The sequence below is a fragment of the Perognathus longimembris genome, chromosome 16, assembly GCF_023159225.1.
Source record: "Perognathus longimembris pacificus isolate PPM17 chromosome 16, ASM2315922v1, whole genome shotgun sequence".
NCBI classification, from domain to species: domain Eukaryota; kingdom Metazoa; phylum Chordata; class Mammalia; order Rodentia; family Heteromyidae; genus Perognathus; species Perognathus longimembris.
This window is the reverse complement of record NC_063176.1, coordinates 22,022,787-22,049,838: the sequence shown is the minus strand read 5'-3', so window position 1 is coordinate 22,049,838 and position 27,052 is coordinate 22,022,787. Positions and strand designations below refer to the sequence as shown.

General features: G+C 40.2%; 1 protein-coding gene across 1 annotated transcript; it reads left to right on the top strand.

Moving 5' to 3' along the window:
* The first annotated feature begins 23,388 nt into the window (after window positions 1-23,388).
* Window positions 23,389-24,213, top strand: LOC125364500 (protein phosphatase inhibitor 2-like). The gene has a single exon (XM_048364108.1). It carries the CDS (start codon window positions 23,389-23,391, stop codon window positions 24,211-24,213), a length of 825 nt encoding a protein of 274 aa, XP_048220065.1.
* Window positions 24,214-27,052: the final 2,839 nt, after the last annotated feature.

The window sequence follows — 27,052 nt, the reverse complement described above, 5'->3', positions numbered from 1 at the left end:
GGTTGTGATGCCAAATATTTGCTGGCCTGTCCTTATTCCCTCATTCTTCCTCCTTATTTCCTCTTATTTCTTCTCTCTTCCTCCTTACTTCATCATTCTTTGTAGACCCTTGCCCCCATTTCGTTGTCAGGCAAGTTTTGGTATATGAGCTTACCCTGCCTTCTGTAAGTTCCATAGGCCACAATTCTGGGATTTTCCTGTTATTCTACTAACTCTTCCCACTACCCTCTAATTTGGGGGCGCAGAACACGGGGGGGTGGGTATGTCCTATTATTTTTTATTTCAATTATACAAGCATATAGGGCACAATTTCATAATTCAACACATGCATAGAGTATTTGACATTGATTTCTCTTTAAAAAATTTTTTGATTAACACAAAGTAATTGTATTTAGACAGAACTAACTTCAATTTTTATCTCTTTCCTTTTTTTTCTTTGTTTAGTACTGGGTGTTGAACTTAGGACCTTGTTCTTGCTAGGCAGGCAATCTACCACGATATGTCTCTAGCCCATATGTCTCTAGCTTCCACTTGTATTTCCCTGATGATGTATGAGGTAGAGCAGGATGAGATAAAGCACCTATCATGTGCATTCTGTAGCTCTTCTTTGCTGAAGTTCTTTTGTCCATTCTTTTTATTTGGTTGTTCTTTTTTGTCCTTCAGCTTTAAAAGTTGTTTGGAAAAGAATCCTTTATCAGATATGCCTTTTACAGAATTTTTGATGGCATCATTTACAGAGCATTTTTTTTATTTTAAGAAGTTTAGCTTTTTAATTCATTCTTTCTTAGATTTTTCCCTTAGTGTGGTACATAAAAAATTTCCAAAACTTATAATAAAAATCTAAGTTTCCTCCCATGCTATCATCTCGGAGTTATATAGTTTCATTTTCTATACACTTATTTCTGGGATCTATTTTGAGTATCACATTTCCAGGCAGCTTGAGCAGAAAAGAACATGGAGATTCTCATCTCCAATTAACCACAAGGCCAAATTAGAGGTGCAATACAAGTGATAGAGCACCAGCCTTGAGTGGAAAAGGTAAGGGACAGTGCCCAGGCCCTGAGCTCAAGCTCAAGAAGAAAAGAAAAGAGAAAGAAAGAAAGAAAGAGGTGGGGAGAGGCAGGGAGGAAGGGAGGGAAGGAGGAAGGAAGGAAGGAAGGAAGGAAAGAAGGAAAGAAGGAAGGAAGGAAGGAAGGAAGAAAGGAAGGAAGGAAGGAAGGAAGGAAGGAGAGGGGAGAAAGGAAGGGAGAAGGAGAGAGAGGGAGAAGGAGAAGAGGAAAAAAGGGAGGGAAGAGAGGGAAGATGAGAGGTAGAGGGAGGAGAGGAAAAGAGGAGAGGGTACTGGATGGGAGGGGAAGGAAGGAGACAGGAGAGTAGAGGAGAGGAGAGAAGAATGGTAGGGCAATTGTGATGTTTGAAGCATGAACAAAGAGTACATAGGAATGCAGAGGAAATAGCATTTAATTGAAAGTAGAGCATCAGAAAAAAACTCAACGGAGAGGATTCCTGAAAGTATTCTTAAAGGAGAGATATAGATTTTCTAAATAGAGAAAAGGAGGAAAACATTAATTTTGCATTAATATCATGTAAATTGCAAGCAAAATATGATGCATGCTCAAGGTGCTACAAGTTATTATTTCTGAAATACAAAGCACAGGTGAAGGATGGTGGGAAATGAGAGAAGGCAGATAAGCACCAAGTCTCCCACTGTATTACTCATGTACCGCCTTAAGTCAAGATGGATCATGGAAGAATTTCAAAGTATTGCAAAGTATTCAACGTATTGTTTTTCTGAGAAACAGCGACTCCTTCCTTGGGTCCATTAATTAAATATAAGCAAAGTAAAAGCTAGGCATCCCAGCTTCCTTCATTTTGTGTCTATGTTCTTAACCTTAGGCTATTCTCTTAGACAGTTACTTTGCAGCCATCTTGGAAGCCGTAGAGAACAGACAATAGACTGGATCTCCTGCCAATGTCTCATTATAATGAGGTTCCACCTAACCAATTCTAAGACAAAGGAGGTTCAGACCACTTCTAAAGATGCCTCTAACTTCTCTGATCATCCCAGACACCTCTGTGATCTGGGACTATTTTAGCTATGTATGCCTTGTCCCTCCCTCCTTTTAACTCTCACTATTGAACTTAAAGTTCATCTCTGTACACTGGAAGATGGCTGAATGTGAACTAAAATGCTGTCTTCTTGTATCTGCCATGAATCAATCTCCTTTCTCTGTTCTTCACCATGTCTTTGACCTCCAATATTGTATGAAGTGGTCAGACCTGACATGTGGAACTCCTGTTGTTAAAACAAATTTAATCACAGCTAGCTAAGTTAAGTTTGTTTGGAAGCAATTAAATGCACAAAGGGGATTTTAAAATCTCATAATAGTGATAAATTTTCAATTGAATTATAAAGTATTGTAAAATTATTGCATGGACAAAATTTGTTACCAAGTCTTTGAAACTTGAGCAAATTGAAGACATATAACCAGTACCAGAATGATGGCAATTTGCTCAAGAAAAAAATCCATTTCTGAAACATGTATTACATTAATTTACTTTTCTCTATCCTCATAGCCATCCCATCTTGGTCCTCGTCATTATCCTTCACCTGGAAAATTACATAACTTCCTATCTGATTTCTCTTTTCCTACTCTTAGCAGTCATTGAAGCATATTTCACAGAGCACTTAGATTTTATAAACTACAAATCTGGTCTCATTCCCCACCCTAAAAGTCTCCAGTCATTCCCTCCTCTCTTTAGGATGAGATGCATATTCTTAGTCCTATGGCCAACAATGCCAGCCACATCTTGGACTGTTCCATACATTTTATGCTCTAGGCATACCGCCTTCCTAGGTTTTTCTTCCTCAATGTCTATGGACAAGCTAACAACTAATTCAGTCTATTCATCACCTCGTAATCGTAAACATCACTTCCTCAGAGTAGACATCTAGAATATCTTCTCTCAAACTCTTGATGCTCCTAAAATCGACATGAAGTCTGCTGCAGACTGAGTTCTCTGGGAACTGGTTGAGTTCACAGATACTGAGCCGAAGTTAGGAGTAAATGTTTTGTTTGTTTAGAGGGGGGTGAGAAGGAGATGGGGAGAGAGCAACACCTGTGTAGGAAAGCTTAGGAAGTGGGATTGAGCAAGGGCACATTCAAATTATGATGCCAACTTGACCCAAATCTCTAACAGTACGCCCAAGAGATTTGAAGATTGTCAACTGTAGAGGATGAGCTCTACATAGAAATGTCTACTTCCTTGTACCTCAATCACAATCTGTAGTCCATGTATTTAAAACTAGAATTAAGCCTCATGACTAAATATTGAGGACAGCCATCTATCCAACAGCCTTACCTCTGGGATGTGAGTACTTTCTTGAAGGGATATCTGAGAAACTCATCTCCAAGTCTAACACAAAATCCCCATCTCTTGGGGCTGGGGATATGGCCTAGTGGCAAGAGAACTTGCCTCGTATACATGAGGCCCTGGGTTCGATTCCCCAGCACCACATATACAGAAAATGGCCAGAAGTGGCGCTGTGGCTCAAGTGGCAGAGTGCTAGCCGTGAGCAAAAAGAAGCCAGGGACAGTGCTCAGCCACTGAGTCCAAGCCCCAGGACTGGCCAAAACAAAAACAAAAGTTCTTGTATTTTGCTAGGCACTGGTGGCTCATGCCTATAATCCTAGCTACTTAGGAAGCTGTGATCTGATCATCACAGTTCAAAGCCACCCCAGGCAGGAAAGTCCATGAGACTCTTAGCTCCAATTAACAATCAGAAAACTGGAAGTGGGGCTGGGGATATAGCCTAGTGGCAAGAGTGCCTGCCTCGGATACACGAGGCCCTAGGTTCGATTCCCCAGCACCACATATACAGAAAACGGCCAGAAGCGGCGCTGTGGCTCAAGTGGCAGAGTGCTAGCCTTGAGCAAAAAGAAGCCAGGGACAGTGCGCAGGCCCTGAGTCCAAGGCCCAGGACTGGAAAAAAAAAAAAAAAAGAAAAGAAAACTGGAAGTGTCTCTGTGGCTCAAGTGGTAAAGTGCTCTGAGCTGAAGAGCTCAGGGACAGCACCCAGGCCGAGAGTACAAGCCCCATGACCAACAACAACAAAAACACAAACAAACAAAAAACTTCTTGCATTTCTAACATCTTTTCTCTTCAAAAAGTTCCTCAGAGGGCTGGGGATATAGCCTAGTGGCAAGAGTGCCTGCCTCAGATACACGAGGCCCTAGGTTCGATTCCCCAGCACCACATATACAGAAAAAACGGCCAGAAGCGGCGCTGTGGCTCAGGGTGGCAGAGTGCTAGCCTTGAGCGGGAAGAAGCCAGGGACAGTGCTCAGGCCCTGAGTCCAAGGCCCAGGACTGGCCAAAAAAAAAAAAAAAAAAGTTCCTCAGAATTCATGTATGAAATACTGGGTCATATTGCTCATTTTCCAGCTAAACTGTCCTCTTGAATTTTAGCTGCCAGTCCTCATTTTTATCTATTCCATTGCCATCTCCTCCACCAGATAGCGAGTTCCATGAGAGCGGAGGTTGTTAATTTAATTTTCCATGTATTATACACCCAAACCCAACACAAGGACTGAAGTATTGTGAGACTACAAATGTTTTCTGAATGAGTAAATGAATGTTCCTGATTCTTGAGGATGAATTACTAATAGGGTATTTGTAATTGGGATCCTGGGAAGTCAACACATTCAAATCACTCTACATTATTAGTAGCTTTAAATTAATAAGATTGTTGAAAGGATTAAGAGAATTCTTAAGGCTCTGTTCAACACATTGGAGACACCAAAACACATGATTTAATGCTAAAGTAATGTAAAAGCTATCTAAGATAAAATCCTTCCATATGCTGAAGCTTCTGCAAAGATTCAGAGAATTCCACTGCCCCTTCCAGTGTCCTTGGTAATTTAAATTATAGCCTATAGTTTAGAATATTGTTTGACCTCAGACTCTTCTGTTTTACCTCATTCTGTTTGCACTTCCAGCTTAGTGTTACATATTGCCTTTACTAATCTGCTGAGACTTTTGGCATCTACATCCCTTTCATCTTTGGCAATAGATAGTCATAGAGATCTACTGTGGGTAGAAGGCATGGTGGTTCCATAACTTTGTTCACTACCAGTTACCCAAACCCAAATCTTCTTCTTTCTAGGTTTTGAAGATCTTATGTTTCTAATATCTCTTTTCTCTAACAAGTTCCTCTAAATTCTTTTAGGTCAAATTAGGTCACCAGCTAAGCAGTTTTCCCAATTGGTAGCTTATATACCCCTGATCATGAGACAGGAGGGGCAACAGCTAGTAAGGCTATCAGAATATTACAGATTTTAAGACCTCACTACAGAAATTTTGACATGGGTAATCTCCATCCAATCCAGGCTTCACTTTGTGATTCTCAGTAACAATTTTTGGGAGGACCATAGTGAGTTTAGATTTTATAATTTTTAAGTAGCAAGAAAAGCTTGGAGACCCACAAGATGGACCATTTGGTACCTTCACACAGGGAATAACCTCACCTCAAATGACTATTCGGATGAGTTATACAAAGTCCTCAGTATGACAGTTAAAGAAAAAGATCTGTAGGCCTGGATTTAGACCCAAGCTTTGCTATACATGTCCTTCATGATACTGGGAAAATTGCTCACACTTCTCCATGCCTACCTCTTAAAGACAAAATAAAAGCATCCAATTGCAAGGTATTTATGAGTATTAGAGCTGCCTGTGGTGACTTCTACCTGTAATCCCATCAATTTGGAAGTGAAGTTAGAAGATTCATGCAGAGGAAGCCCTTATTTAAGGACATGTCAGATATAGAAGTACCAAGACTCATGGGAAATGGAGAGGTGAGCAAAACATGCAAAACGGGCCAAATGGAAAATAGATGACAACTGAGCTCTCAAAAGTTGCCACGTGTGAGATTCAAAAAGAGGTAGCCAGTCAATAAAGTCCACAAAAATGGAAATAACAAATCAGCCTCTAAATCCAAACCTGTGATGACTGAATCTCTCATGTTCCTATGTCCTAATAACCTCAGGTTCCTTATTTTCTGTCTCAGTAAATTCTTTTTTTTTTTTTTTTTTGCCAGTCCTGGGGCGTGGACACAGGGTTCTGGCTTCTTTTTGCTCAAGACTAGCACTTTACCACTTGAGCCACAGCGCCACTTCTGACCACTTTCTATATTTAGAAAATGGTGCTGGGGAATTGAACCCAGGGCTTCATGTATACGAGGCAAGCACTCTTGCCACTAGGCCATATCCCCAGCCATATCCCCAGCCCTCAGTAAATTCTTTTACCAACTTGTAACTAAAGCAAAATCCACAATTGATCACAGTTTGAGACCAGTGTGGGCAAAGTGTGAGACCCTTTCAGAAAGAAAATAAATTTTTTTTTTATTGAAAAGGACCAGAGACCATACTCAAAAGAGTACTTATGTTTCGAGCACAGAACAAGGTCTCCAGTTCCAATATGTTTCTTTTGTTTTGTTTTGTTTTGCCAGTCCTGGGGCTTGAACTCAGGGCCTGAGCACTGTCCCTGGCTTCTTTTTGCTCAAGGCTAGCACTCTACCACTTGAGCCACAGCGCCACTTCTGGCTTTTTCTATATATGTGGTGCTGAAGAATCGCACCCAGGGCTTCATGTGTACGAGGCGAACACTTTACCACTAGGCCATATTCCCAGCCCCCAATATGTGTCTTAATACTTGCAAGAACTGAAGAATATTTATGTGTGTGGGTGTGTATGTGTGGTATATCTACACACAAAAAAGTTCATGGTATGAAATATGCTCATGAAATCTTAATGATTATTGCTTAAATCACACATATGCATCTGTTCAATCGTCACTACCTCTCATCTCCTTTTCTATTCCTATCTCTTTCATCTCTTCTCAGGGCTTTTTCATGACTAGAAAAAAATCCTTATCTGCTCCTTCATTGAAACATGAGTGATTTATTGTTAATGAAAAACAATATTGTAAAGGGACTGGGTTGGTGGGCTCTGTTATGATTTTGTTCTGTATTCAGCTTTCCTCCCTGGAAAATGCACATAATATTTGTCTGCTTCCTGGGATTTTATGAAGAAAAAAACTATAAAGTACATGGTACATATATGTTCTGGGTAAATATTAACAGTTTGTCCTTTCCTTTATGTTTTAAGATTTTTTTTTCATTAGAGAAGAGAATTACTGATAAACTTCTGTCTTGGAGGTAGGCAAATGACTCTGTCTCTTATGCCCACAAACTTCCAAGTATTTTTACAGACTTCAAACTGTCAATTGAAAACCTTGCTTTCACATCCCTCCCCAATGATCATGTCTGTTTTGTTGTCGTTATTGTGTTGTTATTTGCTTTTTGTTTTGTTGGGGGTTGGGTTGTTTGGTTGGTCATGAGGCTTGAACTCAGGGCCTGGGTGCTATCCCTGAGCTCTTTTTGGGTCAAGGCCAGCACTCTACCACTTTGAGTCATGGCTCACTTCCAAATTTCTGGGGATTACCTGGAGATAAGAGTCTCACAGCCTTTCCTGCCCGGGCTAGTTTCTAACCATGATTCTGAGAACTCAGCCTCCTGAATAGCTAGGATTACAGATGTGAACCAGTGGCACCATGCATACCATCTGTGCAACTATTTTTTCCCACTTTCCTGGGAGATTTTTCTCTGTCTTGCCTGTCAACAAATCACTTCATATTCCATGTTGCTCATATTTTAAACCACTTCTTTATTATGCTTCCTCATTTGATTTTTCTCCCTTGAATTCCCAGGAAGAAGTGAAACAAGGACATGTTATACCATTGGGACCAGAACATTACATAGTCGCAGAAACTCAAGGTCCTAAAGATCTTTAAGTATAACTCAAATGTTGGTAAAGCAACCTTTTTCTCACTGCTTGTCATAGTACAGCCCTGAATTCTAGCCTGCACTCTTCTTCACTGTCACCTATGAGACCATGAGAATGGGTACGTTTGCTCAGTAGTACATTTTCTACATTGAGAGTGTGTTGGAAAATGTGACCCTCAACAGGAGAGGTAGGATGAACAGAAAGGGAGAGGGAGAGAACGGAAGGATGGAAAACAAGGAGTACCAATACAAAGAAAGAAATGAGGTGAGAGCACAGGAAATGAGAGAGGCGGAACAAGAAAAAGAATTTGAAGAGACTAGTGAGAAGTAAAAAAATACAGACTGAAACTGTCATAATTAACCTACTGAGTTAAAGGAGGAGTACTAGAGCTATGCTGACTGCTCACATTACAACTTAACCACTCTTGAATTAAATAACCTAGTAAAAAGTAACTATTTTTCAGTGCCTCAGTCTCCTTATCTTTAAAATGGGGGTGATAGTAAGTACCACTTACCTCATTTTGTAAAAAACATTATAGCCGGGCTGGGGATATGGCCTAGTGGCAAGAACGCTTGCCTTGTATACTTGAAGCTCTGGGTTCGATTCCCCAGCACCACATATACAGAAAATGGCCAGAAGTGGTGCTGTGACTCAAGTGGCAGAGTACTAGCCTTGAGCAAAGAGAAGCCAGGGACAGTGCTTAGGCCCTGAGTCCAAGGCCCAGGACTGGCAAAAAAAAAAAAAAAAAATTATAGCCAATACCCAGAACTTAGTAAGTACTCAGTATGTATGCCTATGGTGATTAGTAATTAGGATATTAATTCTTTTTAATTAGGGTGATCATAACAATTGTTATGTTTCTTGAATTATTAACAGTTTCTACCAACCCCTAATTATCTACTAATGCGATAATCAGAAAAATGTCTTGCCAGAGATGCCCAATATATTTATCAATAGTATTGAATGTTACCATCTCACTAAGAATGTGTTCAAGATAATTCAACAAAACAAAATTTTTAACAACATACCCAAATGTGCTGCAATCACTTAGGGTAAAAGAAAGAAGTCTAAGTACATTTTATATTGGATTTTAAGACTATTTTAGACTCTCTAGCACCATCCTCCCAGCAGGACCTCTTCCTTTAAACCATTAGGGTCTAGAGGAAGACACAAAGGCCAGTCATGACACGTGTGTCACGGGAAGCTCACCACGCATCCCAGCGCATGCGTATAACCATCTCAAATACCCGAAAGTAAACAAAATGGGAAACTAGTCTTGACTACTGAATCAACACAAAAGTTCTAATCAGAAAGATCTTCTCATTAAGATGTTCACATATTCAAAAGTTTAGTGCATCCCATAAAGTGTTGACATGTTTACACAGATTTGCCACAAAAAAAAAAAAAATCATAGAAACATCTTTTCCACTTAACAGGAGGTTTCAACAATCAGGCTCCTGAAGGGTTTTAGCGGCTCAAGCAGGTGAGTGGCAGATGTGATTATGATCATGAGAAATGGAAGCTAGATTGCCCAAGTCTTCTGGAATCCACCCCCTCCTCTGAAACATCTCACATGAGGCTGGGAACGAAGATCAAAGGGCGGGAGGAAGATGGGGAAGAGGATGAATGGTACTCAATTGACTCCCATTCCTAATCCAGGCTTTTTGTCTAGCCCTGCTGAAACTTTTGATCTGGAATCCTATATTTTTCAAATTAAAGGTGAATTGATCTTACTGTCTTTTGTCATTTACAGTCAGCTACAGCAAAGACAGATCTGATTTTAAACAGAGAAAAATACCTTGCATGAAACTGCCAAATGATACACTCCCACAAATACATTCACAGCCCAGTGACACTTACATATTCAAGCCATTATTATCAACTATCCAGAGCCCTAGTATTTCTTGGCTTTGTGTGATTTGGAGACCGAAGAACCCAAGCATGGTCCCTTTCACCATTATCTGATATTGCCATTTTATAACAGTCAGAGCAGGACATGATAATGCATTCCAATGAAGTGGGAGACAATGCATATGAAAACAGAAAAAGCAATTTGTGTGCTTTAGAGACCTTGATTTTGCCACTACTCATGATATTGTCATTTTTAAAAATGAAAACAATCAGCTGGGAATGTGGCTTAGTGGTAAGGCGCTTGCCTAGCATGCATAAAGCCCTGAGTTTGATTCCTCAGTTTCACATAAAAGAAAAGGCTGGAAGTGGCGCTGTGGCTTAAGTACTTGAGTGCTAGCCTTGAACAAAAGAAGCTCAGGGACAGTGCTCAGGCCCTGAGTCCAAACCCTAGGATTGATTGGCATCAAGAAAAAAAATGAAAGCAATCATTTATGTATGAATTGAACTTCCATAACTTTTTTAGCCATACTACTCATTAAACTTTCTCAAGTATCTTAAGGACTCTTAATTTCTAAGGTTATTCTGCATAACATGTCCTACATTCTTTTATCTCTACTTTCTTGATCCCCAAAACAGAGTTTAAAATCATGAGAACAAATATTTATGGCAAAGCACATACTGTTCATTACTTTTGTAATTATGTTTTTAGTTTTTCTTCTCTCTCAGAAAGGAGTAGGAATCTTTTTTTTTTTTTTGGCCAGTCCTGGGCCTTGGACTCAGGGCCTGAGCACTGTCCCTGGCTTCTTCCCACTCAAGGCTAGCACTCTGCCACTTGAGCCACAGCGCCGCTTCAGGCCATTTTCTGTATATGTGGTGCTGGGGAATCGAACCTAGGGCCTCGTGTATCCGAGGCAGGCACTCTTGCCACTAGGCTATATCCCCAGCCCCAGGAATCTTTTAATCAACAAAAGTTAGCTTTGTTTAAATGTAGATTTTATATTTTTTGTTGTTGTTTTAGGGAAGGAATGGCTGAAGGGAGCAATACTGGGATTTGATTCAGAGCCTTATACTTGCTGGGCTAGAGCTCTACTACTTGAACCAGGCCTCCAGGCCTCCAGGCCTGCCTTTTCCTAGTTATTTTGGAGTCTAGTGGTTTATCTGTTTCCACTGGCATGTAACTATGATTTGCCACATCACCTAAGTAATTAGAATTACAGGAATGTGTCACAAATGCATGGCTGTTATTTTTCTATAAATACTTTTCATTTAGCTCTTATGTTTGTACCAATGGAAAGCTGAATCCTGCTAATTTAAGATTTTTCAGTCAGTTATAGAAATGGTTTAGTACCGTATGCCTTAAAGAAAGAAAAATATGTCATTTCATGCTTTTTCCCTTTCTCTTCATCCTAAGAATGATCTAAATTGTGGGGAAGTCTTTTCTGTGTCCAGTGTCAGGCCAGGAATATATATGAAGTATACCATTCTTGGCTCTCACTCAATGATGAGCTGTTTGCTTAGTGTTTGGGAACCGCTCTGTCCCTTGATATATGTCTGAGACTTGAAGACCATTTCCTATCAAAATCTACCATCATCATTTTGCAAACCACTAACCCCTTTCAGGACTAGTGCCTACATTTAGCTCTTACCACTAAAATTGGCTGTCATGAGATCTGTTCGCAGACACTTCCTTCAGACCTGGTTGATCTTCTCTTCAGTCACTGTGTAAGGCCTAGAACTTTTCTGTACTTTGCAGCTTGGAAGTTTTACTCTATGAAGCTCTACCATGTTTCCATCTATTCCAGGTTTTTCATTCCATTAACCAGGCATTCTTCTGATTTCCCTACGAGGTTGACAAGTAAGGAGGACCCTTTCTACATTCACCAGAGCTTAACAGAGCCCTCTCATTTTTTTTTTCCTTATCACTAGATGATGGGAATTTCATCTCTTCTGTCAAAAACGCTGACAGAAATAAAAAATAAACTAGCTTTTGACTCCTTACAGTAATATCTCACCTCTACTGTTAGCATTAGTAAGATACCATGGCTAGGCACTTGTTCTCAAGAGACACAATGCCCAGGTCCATGTCAGTAGGATAGTTACCAGGTCTCAGATCAACCTTCTGAACTTTTTTTCTTTTAATGTTAATCTTCTTTTTCTATATTCCTACTGGTGTCACTTAGTTGTGCAAGAAGATTTCATGATAATATGTGCATATATGCTTACAACTTTGATGGAGCCATGACCAGCCTCCACCTCCATCAATCTTGAGAGGATTCACCACCTCCATCAGACTCCCTCCATCACTCTCCATCATCTCCCATTCCCCTTCCCAAACCATTCTCAGCAAGCTTTGTTGTTCAATTTTTTGAAGATTTCTTTTCTTCATGAAAACTGGCATAATAATAATAATAATAATAATAATAATAAAGGTTCCTATCTTAAGTAATCACTGTGATTAAATAAGCTAGATACTTAGTACAAGTCAGGAATATCTGTGATGTTCAGGAATGGATCTGGAACGTAGCAAGCAGTTACTTTTGCTACTATAGTTGCCCAAGCTATTATTTCTTAGGAATTTAGAAGTCAAGACTATAATTCAGATCCTGCTAGGTTCTCTTGCGTTTCTCATATTAAAGAAATAAGCTGCAGTCCAATTGAAGAAATTTTGATGCATACAATAACCAATATTGTGCCAATGTGTTCCATTTAGATTATAATCAATATAAGTCAAGTTGTAGTGACAATTAAGACAGGCTCAGTACTAGAGAGCAGGCTACCTCTTTCAATGTGTCTAGGTTTATCTAATTTTAGATTTAGAATATTTAATTTTTTAAAAACTCATCTCAAAGTTCACCCCATTCTATGCTATCAATGATCACCATACTGTGCCTTGATACTGATTCCTAATACCGTTCCCTTAGCACCACCACGGAAAGCTAAATACGATCTCTCTCCTTTGAAGTCACACCGGTTTCTGTCCCTTATGTAGCACTTATTGCCTATTGCATCATTTTGACTTTGCTTCCTTTGTCTGCAACTTGCACCTGGATTCCCAGTTCAGTTTCCTTTCCTAACAGTGTCTACTTCAATGATTTCTACTGAAAGGGGTACAAATAAGTGTTGCTGGACTAAATTTAAGAGACCATGTCTATGACACATAAGTAAGTTGTAGAGAAAAAGATTCTAAGAATTATTAGATGAACTTAATTTAATGAAGTATAGTGCCTTACAGTACCATGGACATTAAAACATCATTGGGTTTAAATTATATCTTTGCAAACTTTGTCCAAAAGTCTGCACAGTCATTTATCATTAAGATGTGGGCATTGTCAGCTATATGATAAAATAGTTATGAGGACTGAAGATACTGCCAAATTCTTACCACAGAATTTGGCATATAGTAACTACTAGTCAATAGCAGCTATTAAGCTTGGGAATGGGAATGCACACACTGCCATAGTTAGAACTTGGGGCCTTGTGCTTGCTCGCTAAGCTTGCTTGCTCTGCTGCTGCTCTACTTGAGCCACCGGTCAGCCTGGCTCTTGCTAGTTATTGTGAAGAATAAATTTCTCAAACTTTTATGTTTGGTTAGCTTTGAATGGAGACACTCCATATCTCTTCCTCCCGAGTAACTGGGATTACAAGTGTAAGACACTGGAGACCCAGCTATGATGCAAAACATTTTGTACTTAGCTTAGGGGACTTTTCCTTACTGATCAATTCTGAAAATACTTACTTAGAAAGTTAGAAGTTCTGGTAGACTGAAAATGCCAGTCTAGATACTCAAGTCCTAATTGCCAAACTTTGCAGCCCTTATCCATATATGTCAGGCACTCCCTCTGCAGATGAGATGAAGATAAGCATCTTGAGATAAGAAACTGATGTGAAATAACCACATAGATAATCAGGTGGCTCTATTAAGGAGGAGGCAGGAAATGAAAGAGATGGGAGGAGATAAAAAGATAAAAATAACAAATTGTAATGTATATGATCCACAACATAGAGGCTGCTATTAGAAACTAAAAATGACAAGGAAATGGACTTATCTTCCTGTAAGAACCAATCAATTGGCTGGTAATCCTTTGGTAAATACCTTGACACTCATATTGTAATTCTGTAATATTGTAATTGTAACATTCCAAGACCACACTACAGGTATATGTTGTTTTAATTCAACAAATATATAGTAATTTGCTGTTGCAGCAATAATAAAATAAGTACTGAAGTTCTGTAACATCAAAATATCACTACTACAAAAAACAATTTAGTAATGTATGATAAACTAAAACATACATTTACTATATGAGCAAACAAGTTCTAGTTACTTACCCCAAAAATATGAAGACATGGGATTTTATACAGAAGTATTTATTGCAGCTTTACTCATATTGACTGAAAGCTGGTGACAACCTATATGTCCATCCATAGGTGAATAAACAAAATTGACATTTATATAAGGGAACACAATGAAAAGATGCTACTGAGAGAATAACACAGGTGAATCTTTAAAACATTATGCTACTCAAGTGAGAGACAAAAGTGTACACATTATATCATTCCATTTTGATAAGTTCTAGATAAGGCCAAAATATTCTTATATGATAGAAATCAAATTGTTGATTGACTAGGAATCTGAGGCATTAGTATAAAGGAATGTAACCTGGGCTGAACATTTTATGGGGTTTTGTTTGTTTTTTTTGTGTGCTGCCCTTGGGGCTTGAACTCCTGGCCTGGGCACTGTACCTAGGCTATTTTGGTCACGGTTAGTGCTGTGCCACTTGAGCCACAGCTCCACTGCCACCTTTAATTGGAGATAAGAGTCTCCTGGGCAAGTGAACAGTGTTGGCTCCCACCTATAATTGCAGTTATTAAGAGAAGCTCAGAGAGCACCCAGGCCCTGAGTTCAAGCCCCAAGATCAGCACCAAAACACACACACACACACACACACACACACACACACACACACACACACACACACAAAATGGGAGCGTGTTAGAAGGGAGGGGGGAATGTTTCCTGGGCTTTCCTTCTCCAGATGGCTCCAAACCATGATCCTCAGGTTTCAGCCTCCTGATAGCTAGAATTATAGGTGTGAGACACCAGATCCTGGCTGCATTTTACGTTTTGATTGTGGTAGTGGATGCACAAAGTGTGTACATGTAAAAATAACAAGGGCCACTATTTTAAGACCTTAAAAACATTGAGGAGATAAGTCCACACAAGATTATTATTAAGTCCACATGGATTCCAGTGTTCCTATTTGGAAATCTAATTTTTAGAAAATAGTACTGAGAAGTTGCATGAACGAATATTTATTTGTAGAACTGAGAAGCCTTAAGATGCTGTGCAAAATACATAAAACATGAAAACTTGCTTCAGTGTATCATTTTGGGAAAAGATATTGTCCCTTTGAAGAAGGCATATGGGTAAGATTAAACTAAGTGAAATTATCTTCTATGTAGGCTAAAGAAATCAAATCTCAGCAATTTTATATAATCTGGTATAATAAAAAGTCAATTTTTCAACTAGCTCCATTTCTTTACCAAATGCTAAAATGTAAGCAGTTCATAGTTGTCTTAGAAAGCATATATATATATACAAAAATAATATTCAGTATATTATATATTTATATATCTTATATTCAAATGAATATCCTTTTCCAATTTATGCTTTAAAACTACAGTAGAATGGTTATTATTTTACTCTGTCAATTGGATTTAAAAGATAGTATATATTTTTAAAGTATTTTTACATACAAAATGCTGTCGGTTTAAAACACCCTGCATATATTTACATTCCAAATCAGTGTCACTTGCATCATATGTTACCATAGTACAGTGTTTCTTCTGTAGTGAATTTAAAAAAAGAGCAAAAACGCAAAAACAGGGTATTCTTAAGCAAGCAGACTTTGACAAGCTGCTCTGAACAGCTTAAGCGCATGCTTTTTTGATTAATTCAGGTATCTATAATTATCTTAAAAGTGTTCTAGATAGAACCAATTCCAATCAAATTCAGGTCATTCCTTCAAGTCTTTAGGCCTCTTGTCACTGGCTAAAAGGATGGTTTGGGAATGCTTAGAAATGACTGCTCCCTTCAGGGGTGGGGTAACAGAGTTAAGATTAGAATCTATTTTAAAATTAAAATGAAGTACGATGGGAGGGTGGTCTGGGAGGTTGGGGGGGGGAGATCATTTATACTTGTAATCCCAGCTACTGGAGGTTGAGATCCTGATGTTTGAGGTTGGAAGTCAGCTTAAGGCAGAAAAGTTCTAAAGACTGAATCATCAATTAGCCGACATAAAGCTGGATTTGGAGGTATGGTTCAGGTGGTAGAACACCAGCTAAGCAAATAAGAGACTGGGGCAAGAGAGAAGCCCTAAGTTCAAGCACAGTGCCAGCAAAAAAGAATAAATAAAATTAAAACGTCAAAGAAGTGTACATCTGTATGGTCTACTCCTATTTGGTAGTAGAGACCATAATTGTTCAGGAGGAATGAGAGGTGGGGGAAAGGCTGTATGTAATATTCATATCTTTATCTTGCCTTCAGACACAACTAGATAAAATATAATGGGATTTAAATGGACTATTTTAGTCCTTATGAAAGTATGCATATGGAAATCAGTCCTATAAATCTTTTTTTCTTTAGCTAGAAAGGACTTGAGCAAATTCAGAAAAATATGGAGTTCTATTTAAAAGAAAAAAGCATACAATGATTTTCTTCTTAAGATGGAAGATTTGTAGCTTTGGAAAGTGCCTAATTCTATTTCTCATTATGGAATAACATATGCATTTTTAAGTATTTACAGATAGTTCTGCTAACCTTTCCTACATTAGGTGTCTAGGCACTTGGGGAATATCAAAAACATATTTTTCCTTTTTTTCAAGAAAATAAAATTTCATTACTAGGTTGTTTTTAATTTTTTCTGTAAAGATGTTTTACAGAATTTTCAAAATTATTCTCTTCAAAGCAGTTAATTCCTTTCTGTTAAAACACACACACACACACCCATTCTACTATTCCCAACATCTAATAGCCCTTTTATTTTCTAGAAAGTGCAGATTTCAAAATTCCTTAAAATTACAAGTTAACAGAATACAATTCTTAAGTATTATTTTATGTTTTTGTTGGTATATCCCAGTTCACATATAGTCCAGAAACTGAAATTAACTATGTTTGAGGGTAGGAAGACATATTTTAAATACCACTGTTTTGAGATGGAAATGAAGGCTTCTTGCCTGTTTCTCCTTAAAAAGCCCTACTTTTAACCTTGTCTATCAGCTCTGGGAACTGAATATCCACAACATGAATGTAATCCCTAGGTAAGATAGTATAAATAGTAACAGAAAAAACAAATTGGAATTTTATTTTCTCTATGATTTTTTTAAGTACTCTTTTTATTTTCTCCTCACTTGCTTGCCTGGGAGGCAGTGAATACTGATTATAAAAGACACATTGGTGCACCCAACTTCAGTCCCTTCTATCCATCTGGGTAGAGAAAGTTTGACAGGCATGCGTGGGTGTGGATGTGTGTTATGAGAATATATAAGCAGGAATACAGGCTTGAGAGAGTGAGAATGTGAGAATGAGAAAATGGACTGTGAAAATTTCAGCCTACCCCAAATCCTGATTAACAAGACTGCTATTTATCTTAACTCATTCGGTAATCAGGGCACATGGGCATCTTTTTTTTTTTTTTTTTTTTTTCCCCCAAGAAAGCTTTCTCTGATTAGAAATGCAGAACCAATAGAATGAAAGCCTATTGTCTGAAATGCTTCTCTGGCCCTTGACTTTAGATGTCTATCAGCAAATACAGATAGAAAGGAAAAGTTCTCTAGTTTAACAACTAAAGCAAAAAGTGGGAGGTTAGAATAGACACAGTGGTATTAGAAAAACATAATCCAAATACACAGGCTTCCTGTCAAGTACATTCCCTTTGACCCTAGCATGCTAAATTCTATGGACTACATTCATTAACTTTGCCTTATTTGTTTGCCTAATTCCCATTGTTGGACATATTTTGAGTTTTCTCCTTGATTTGTCTTTTATCCTCCAATTCTTTTCATTTCTCTAATTTCTCACTCCTTTTCCCCCTTAAATCTCTGTTATCATCTATATCAGCTATTACAACTTTTCTTTCTTGCCATTTTTAAACAAATTTTAAGATTGCTTTTCTTCTATAAATGTGCATTTCTTAAAACTTTAGAAGTAATGGGCAATCTAATTCTTTTAGTGAAGTAGATAATATTGCCAGCTCCTCCCTGGATTAATTTACTTCTCATGTAGTGAAAGTGCACAGAGCTAATTAGTCTGTGCAAATGTTCTGAGAAGAAAATGGCACCTGTCAACTACTGACTCAGAGTGGTGTTAGCAGTAATTAGTATTTATAGGTGGTTTTGAAAAAATTATTCTCACTGATAGTATTTAATTCTCACACATAATGATTGCTATAGCTCTATATTATGAAGAAAGAACCAAAACTTAGAAAATCTAAGCCCCTTGCTAAAGGTCACATAATCCCAAATGGAGGAACAGAACACAAAGTTGGTCTATTACTTGCAAATACCATTCATTTTATCACATGAAATTCTGGCCAGTAAGTGAAAACTTGCCATATAAAAAGTTGAACTAAAGAGGATTTCTTTGAGCTGAAATTGTGGTGTCAGGGCAGGGAGGTAAAGTCTAAAGTAAGGGGGCAGACAAAGGGACAGAGGAAAGGTTAGTGAATAGAATCATAGTATTCTGTGTATATATGTGAAAATAGAACTAGGAAAACTGAAGTATTGAGTGGGTTGGGGAGAGAATTATAAAAGGGTTGAAATTGTTCAAGATTCATTGTACTCATAAATTGACATATTGAATTGAAATCCCTTTGTACAATTACTTAAAGATAATAATAAAAAGAAGATTTTTTAAAAAGTTTTTGCCAGTCCTGGGGCTTGAACTCAGGGCCTGAGCACTGTCCCTGGCTTCTTTTTGCTCAAGGCTAGCACTCTACCACTTGAGTCTCATCTCCACTTATGGCTTTTTCTATATATGTGTGCTGAGGAATCGAACCCAGGGCTTCATGTATGCAAGGCAAGCACTCTACCACTAGGCTACATTCTTAGACCATAAAAAGGATTTACATGAAATATAAACTATAACTTACATCTTTGCTTTGGAAAGCTTATCTAATGACATCTCATTAATGTCAGCTCACTCTTTGATCAGATAGTAGCTTTCCTAATGGCTAGATTAGAGAATGATTTGCCATTTTTGTAAATCATATCGAGACAAATAGTGACAACTATTTGTTTATGCATTGTCACTCCACCACAGTGATGGGGGTTGAATGGTTACTAAAGGGATCCTATAACATTGAATTCAAACAATATTTATTATTTGAACTTTCTGGAAAAATATTTGCTGATCTCTGCCTTAGGTAATTGTTTTGCTACTGTTCCTCCCTAAAAATTCCATTCCATACAAAAGTAGAACCACATTATAACTAGCCAAGTACAATGCCCATAAAATGAATTACATCTATGCAAGGTTGCTAAATTAGTCATTTTCAAATTATTGTTTATTAGTGCAAGTCACTATGAATTCTCTCTGTGTTAGAACTTACGTGAATGTGTGTGTGTGTGTGTGTGTGTGTGTGTGTCCATACTGGAGCTTGGACTCAGGGCCCCATACTTTTGCTTGGCATTTTTTTACTCAAGCCTGGTATTCTACCCTTGAATCATACCTCTTCCTTTTTTTTTTTTCCTGGTTATAAGAATCTCACAGACTTTTCTGCCCAGAATGGCTTTGAAACTTGATCCTCAGATCTTAGAGTAGCTTTTATACTTATTGAAAATCAACAGTATTAAAATGATTAGTGGTCCAGTCATTTTAAATGTACAAATTCAAATCATAGAAGAAATGTCTAGGGCTTTAGATTGTTTTCAGTAGGGATTTTGCTGATATTGGCTAGTTTTTCCTAGACAAGAATTAAATGATTTGCTTAAGAAAGAAAAATATTGAGAAATGTTTCTATGTTTTACAGAGATTAAATCTGTTGGATGTTTGCTGCCTTGTCTCAATAGTAACTAAACAATATGATGTGACAGATGTTTGAGAAACTCATGTACTAATTATACATCTCCATTTTTAACTTCTCAACTGACAAAACTATTGATCTTGAAGAGTTGCTTTTGTTTTCTTGTCTCTGATGGAAACCAAAAAATAACTAATTCATATGTATGTTTTTAGGGATAAATAGGCAGATAGATAGATATGTGCATACATATATACACTCTTTAGCTTGCATGTGTCCCCAAGTTTATGTGTTGGGTATTAAATTCCTCGATGGAATAGCATTGGGAAGGAACTTCTAATAAGAGCTGAATAAGAGCCGGGCGCCAGTGGCTTATGCCTGTAATTTTAGTTACTCAAGAGGCTGAGATCTGAGGACAGTGGTTCAAAGCCAGCCCAGGCAGGAAAGTCTGTGAGACTCATCTCCAATTAACCACCAGAAAACTGGAATTGGCTCTGTGGCTCAAAGTGGTAGACCACTAGCCTTGAGCTGACGAGCTCAGAGGCAGTACCCAGGCCCAGAGTTCAAACCCCACGACTGACAAAAACAACCAACAACAACAACAAAAAAAAGCGAAGAGGGCTTTGCTCTCATGAAATAATTCATGTCATTATTACAGAATTATCATAAGAGTGGTAACATATGCATAGGTAAAATAACATTAGTTATTTCAGTACCTAACCTATCAATGGATCCAAGTGACTTAGAAAATTGACCAATTAAATCAATAGTTATGAAAGGTAAAGCAATAGTTAACGGGACTCATATCCGTTCAGACTTAAAGACTAGGAAACTGCTCTCCAAGAGGCAAAGGATAAAATATCTCCACAGTGTGAATTTAAGATTCCTCTTGGAGATTGTTTTGTAAGCCTCTACCGGGATACACCACATGGGTGCTCTTGTCTCTTCTCATTAAGCATCAACTATCAACACCAAATCTTCCACTTAATATCCAGGAGCATAAGAGAATAAACTAGGATGTTTCAACAAAGCTTTTCTTCATGCCTGAGGGAAAATACACTTAGAAAAAAACATGTATCTCCAAACTTCAAGCTGTATTATAAAGCTATAGTAATAAAAAGAACTTGGTATTGGCACAGGAACAGCCCTGAAGACCAATGGAACAGAACTGAAGACCCAGAAATGAACCCACAGAACTATGTGATTAAGGAGCTAAAAAAAAATAGTCTGGAAGAAAGATAGCTTCTTTAACAAATGGTGCTGGCAAAACTGGTTCAACACCTGCAACAAACTGAAACTAGATCCTTATATATCACCCGGCACCAAAATCAATTCCAAGTGGATCAAAGACCTCAAAATCAAAACAGATACCCTGAAAACACTACAAGAAGGAGTAGAAGAAACACTTGGGCTCCTTGGCACAGGACGAAACTTCCTTAATAAAGGCCCAGAAATGCTACAAATCAAAGAAAGGATGGACAAATGGGACTGCATCAAACTGCAGAGCTTCTGCAGGGCAAAGGACATAGCTCCCAAGATAAACAGAAAGCCCACAGATTGGGAAATGATCTTTACCGGCCATACAACGGACAAAAGCCTCATATTTAAAATATATGTAGAACTAAAAAAATTTCATTCCTGCAAAACAAAACCTCAAAGAACCAATAGCCCCCTCAACAAGTGGGCTAAAGACTTAAAAAGTGCTCTACATCACTGGCCATAAAAGAAGTGCAAATCAGAACAACATTGAGATTCCATGTCACCCCAGTAAGAATGTCCTTTATCAAGAAAACTAAGTGAAATGCACTCCATGTTATAGAAATGACTGTTAAATCACTGTTGTGATTACTTTCAACACACCATGTGAAACTGTAGCTTCTTTTGTTGATGATCCTCTTGTATCCCTTCCTGTGGTTGTACCTGCACTATCACTGTATCTCATCTGAGTACACTGGATACTGTATATACTGGTATTAGAACTAGGGAAGTGAAAGGGAATATCAAAATCGAGAGACAAAGGATAAAAAGACAAATGACTCCAAAAGCAATACTTGCAAAACCATTTGGTGTGAACCAACTGTACAACTGGGGGGGGGGGGAGGGGAGAGGGAAAGGGGAGGGGGAGGGGGGAATGAGGGAGGAGGTAACAAACAGTAAAAGAAATGTACCTATGGCCTAACGTATGTAACTGTAACCCCTCTGTACATCACTTTGACAATAAATAAGCAATTTAAAAAAAGAAAAAGAAAGAAATGTGTATCTAACGAATCTGTCCTGTAAATGTGGCCAGTAAGCACTCATTTCAACTAGATAGTTGCTCTTCAAATTCCACCACACCATGACAGAAGCTTTCAAATTTTGATTTCTTCCTTGGAACAGTGCTCAAAGTTGACGCAATATAAAGGAAATTTTGACAAGATTGAGACAGAGAAAGAAAGAGAGAGAGAAAGAGAGGTAATGAATAGAGAGAGGGAGAGTGGAAAGAAAGGTATAGGAAAATATGTAGACATAGCTATAGGTCAGTAGATATGATCTCATATCTCTGATAGCAATAATTATTATTCATTAGTATTATTTATAATCATTGTAATTATAATGATCAGAATGATGCTCTGATAGAAATTTGAAAAGATTCCAAACTTATCTAACTTTGCCTTGTGAAAAAGCAAATATTTAGCTATACCAGGTCAAGAAGTAAGGTGATTGTTAACGCATGAATGGCACAGATGATAGTTCCCTGCGTTCGATGCGTTTCTGCTCCACCCAAGTCTTTTGTTCAGCCTTCTGTACATGTCCGCGGATCCCCATAGGATTCAGGGGTGGCTGGGATGGACAGACATTGTGCGAGTGTCCAGCCCGGCACTCTCGAGCTTCTACCTGCATATCTCTCTCTCTCTCTCTCCCTCTCTCTCTCTCTCCCCTCTCTTTCTCTCTTTCTCTCTCTCTTTTAGTCCAGAGGGCAGCTCAGAGGATGGGAGAGGCCAGCCACCACCAACGACAGCTCTCACAATCCGAGAAGATTCTGTCGCCGGTGGCCAGGCTGGTGGTGTGTAGACCTTGTGGAAGGCTAATTCCGGGCGCCCGTTGCATAGCTCTCCGAGGATCACCATGCGGACCGAGTTCAGCCCTACACGCATCTCAGTAAGGCAGTCATAGATCCAGCATCCCTCTCCCGCACCCCCGAAGAAACCAACCCCATCTCGCCTGAAGTGTGAGGCCCCCCGCATTCAGGAAACCCAAAATGGTACCACAGGCCCTGATGAGATTCGAACCCAGGCCTATCACACACCACAACCGCCCGGGCTATAGTCTGTGGCGGGGCCCTCAGCCACGGGAGGGACAGGCAGCCTGGAACCCACACCAAGAGCGTCTGGCTGCGAGGCAGGACCAGGTGCCCGAGCCGGCCTCGCCCCCACCCCCGGCTCTGCGCGGGGAGCGGCGCGGGTTCTAGCCCGGCCTCGCGGCCCTGACCAGTGGCGGCCGTCGTCGTGCGGTCGTTGTGTCGTGACAACGACACCCTGGTCGTTTCTGCGACAACAGGTGCACAGGTGCGCGGCCTTGGCCCCGGGGGAGGCGCTCCGAGGCTGCTCGGTGGTCTCTCCACACGCTCCTCGGCCTTCTCCTCCGGGGACACCACCGGCAGCGACCCTGAATCCGCAGGCCCCGCAACAGGCAATGGCGACCTCCACGGCCTCGCAGCAGCCCCTCAAGAGCATCCTGAAGAACAAGACCTCGGGGGCGTCCGCGGTGGGGGTCTCGCCCGAAGAGTCGCGCCAGAAGGTGGAGGAGGAGATGAATAAGAAGTCCCAGAAGTGGGACGAGATGAACATCCTGGCGACCTACCACCCGGCCGGCAAGGACTACGGCTTCATGAAGGTGGACGAGCCAGGCACGCCCTACTTCACCCTGGTGGACGACGACAACCCCGACACCTTCTCCTCGGACCCCAAGGCCTCGGGGGTGGTGAACCCGGCCATCCTGGCCCAGAAACTGGCGGCGGCCGCCGGCTCGGAACCCAAGTTCCGCATCCGACAGCGGGAGAGCGCCGCCGAGGAGGACGGCGGCCCCGCGCCCGAAGACCAGGAGAAAAAGGAAAAGTTTGAAACGCAGAGGAAGCTGCACTACAGCGAAGGACTGAGCATCAAGCTGGCTCGACGGCTCCTTTCCCAGGAACTGCTGGAAGACGACGACGACCAGGACGAGACTGGGACTGTGGACGGCACGAGCAGGGTGAGCGCCCGACCCACCAGCCCCGGGTCCGCCTCCAGCGCCGGGTCCGCCTCCAGCCCGGGGCCCGCCTCCAGCCCGGGGCCCGCCTCCAGCCCGGGGCCCGCCTCCAGCCCGGGGCCCGCCTCCAGCCCGGGGCCCGCCTCCAGCCCGGGGCCCGCCTCCAGCCCCGGGTCCGCCTCCAGCCCGGGGCCCGCCTCCAGCCCGGGGCCCGCCTCCAGCCCCGGGCCCGCCTCCAGCAGAAAACAGCAGAGCAAATCACCGCGTTCCTAGAAGCGAGCTGGGCGGCCCAGCTGTGCTCAGATGCAATTCCCTGCCACTCTATGCACCTTGCTTCTTGTCCTCTGCAATCCATGACTTCAGTACCTAAAAAAAAAAAAAAGAAAAAAATGCACACCAGTTATTACATATCACCAAGAATTAAATGGTAATCTCAGAAAATGATTGTACTGCAAATGGCTAATTCATGTAGATATTCTTGGGCCTCCTGAAAATTTAGTATCATGTCATCTGTCCAAAACAACTTTACTTTTGTAAGGAAGCTGGTTAATTTGTATAAGATATTCTATTTACTAGTTTGTCATGCTTTCAGGTTAGACGGGTTGTCTGTGGGGGTAGGGGTGGAAGAAAATGGCTTATTTTTGCCAATGCTAGATTGTAGGGAGCCAGCAGCAAAGTTGATCCTGACCTCTGGCCAAGCTGTTATCTCAAGGACTGCAGGGTCATGGCTTACTTGAAGGACAGCACTAATCAGAGATCTTTTATTATGTCTACAAGAGTCTGTTTTATGTTAACCATTCAACCTTATCTTGTTTTACTGCCTCTTGTTATTTACCAACTTCAGGGCCTTCTTGTTTTCCTTATATTTTTTATTGTCAAGCTGATGTTCAGAGAGGTTACAGTTTCATACATTAGGCATTGGATACATTTCTTGTACTGTTTGTTACCTCCACCCTCATTACCCCGTCCCCGTTTTCCTTTCCCCCCATGAGTTGTTCAGTTGATTTACACCAAACAGTTTTGCCAGCATTGCTTTTGTAGTCGTTTGTCTTTTTACCCTGTGTCTCTCGATTTTGGTATTCCCTTTCAGTTTCCCAGTTCCAATACCAGTATACACGATTTCCAATGTACTCAGATAAGATACAGAGATAGTGCAGGTACAACCACAGGAAGGGGATACAAGAGGGTCATCAATAATAGAAGTTATGGCTTCACATCACATGTTGAAAGTAATTACAACAGTGATATAACAGTCGTTTCCATAACATGGAGTTCATTTCACTTAGCATCATCGTATGTGTTCATAAGGGTATAGGTATTGGGCTCTGGTGATCTTCTGCTGTGACGCGCCTAAACCTGTGCTAATTATTGCCTATGAGGGAGACCATAGAGTTCATGTTTCTTTGGGTCTGGTTCACTTCACTTAGTATAATTTTTTCCAAGTCTTTCCATTTCCTTACAAATGGGGCAATGTCATTCTTTCTGATAGAGGCATAAAATTCCATTGTGTATATGTACCATTTTCCTGATCCATTCGTCTACTGAGGTACATCTGGGTTGGTTCCATATTTTAGCTATGACAAATTGTGCTGCGATGAACATTGTTGTGCTGGTGGCTTTAGTGTGTTCTTGCTTGTGGTCTTTTGGGTAGATGCCCAAAAGTGGGGCTGCTGGAGAGCCTTTTGAGGAATCTCCATACCGCTTGCCAGAGTGGCTGAACCAGTTAACATTCCCACCAACAATGAAGTAGGGTTCCCTTTTGGCCACATCCTCTCTAATATTTGTCATTGTTAGTTTTCTTGACATAGGACATTCTTACTGGGGTGAGAGGGAATCTCAATGCTGTTTTGATTTGCATTTCTTTTATGGCCAGTGATGTAGAGCACTTTTTCATATGTCTCTTGGCCATTCTCATTTCCTCATCAGAGAAGTCTCTTTTTAAGTCTTTAGCCCACTTGTTGAGAGGGCTCTTGGTTCTTTGCAGTTTTGTTTTGGAGGAATTTAATTTTTTTTAGTTCTGCATATATTTTAAATATGAGGCTTTTGTCCGTTGTATGGCCGGTAAAGATCATTTCCCAATCTGTGGGCTTTCTGTTTATCTTGGGAGCTATGTCCTTTGCCCTGCAGAAGCTCTGCAGTTTGATGCAGTCCCATTTGTCCATCCTGTCTTTGATTTGTAGCATTTCTGGGCCTTTATTAAGAAAGTTTTGTCCTGTGCCAAGGAGCCCAAGTGTTTCTCCTACTCCTGCTTGTAGTGTTTTCAGGGTATCTGTTTTGATTTTGAGGTCTTTGATCCACTTGGAATTGATTTTGGTGCAGGGTGATATGTAAGAATCTAGTTTCAGTTTGTTGCAGGTGTTGAACCAGTTTTGCCAGCACCATTTGTTAAAGAAGCTATCTTTCTTCCAGACTATTTTTTTAGCTCCTTAATCAAAGATTAAGTAGGCATAGTTCTGTGGGTTCATTTCTGGATCTTCAGTTCTGTTCCATTGGTCTTCAGGCCTGTTCTGGTGCCAATACCAAGCTGTTTATATTACTATAGCTTTATAATACCGCTTGAAGTTGGGTATTGTAATTCCTCCAGCACTGTTCTTTCTGATTAGGATTGTTTTTGCTATTCTGGGTCTTTTATTGTTCCATATGAATTTCTGGATCACTTCCTCTATTTCATTAAAAAATGGTGTTGGGATATTAATAGGTATTGCATTGAATTTGTAGATAGCCTTTGGCAATATTGCCATTTTGATTATATTAATCCTCCCAATCCAGGAGCATGGGAGGTTTTTCCATTTCCATAGTTCTGACTTAATTTCGTTTTTCAAGCTTTTTTTTTTTTTTTGGCCAGTCCTGGGCCTTGAACTCAGGGCCTGAGCACTGTCCCTGGCTTCTTCCCGCTCAAGGCTAGCACTCTGCCACTTGAGCCACAGCGCCGCTTCTGGCCGTTTTCTGTATATGTGGTGCTGGGGAATCGAACCTAGGGCCTCGTGTATCCGAGGCAGGCACTCTTGCCACTAGGCTATATCCCCAGCCCCCGTTTTTCAAGCTTTTAAAGTTCTCATCAAAGAGGTCTTTCACTTCTTTGGTTAAGGTTATTCCTAGGCATTTTATGTTT

Coding starts and splice junctions, on each gene's coding strand:
- LOC125364500 (XM_048364108.1), top strand. CDS start 23,389: ATGGCGACCTCCACGGCCTCGCAGCAGCCCCTCAAGAGCATCCTGAAG.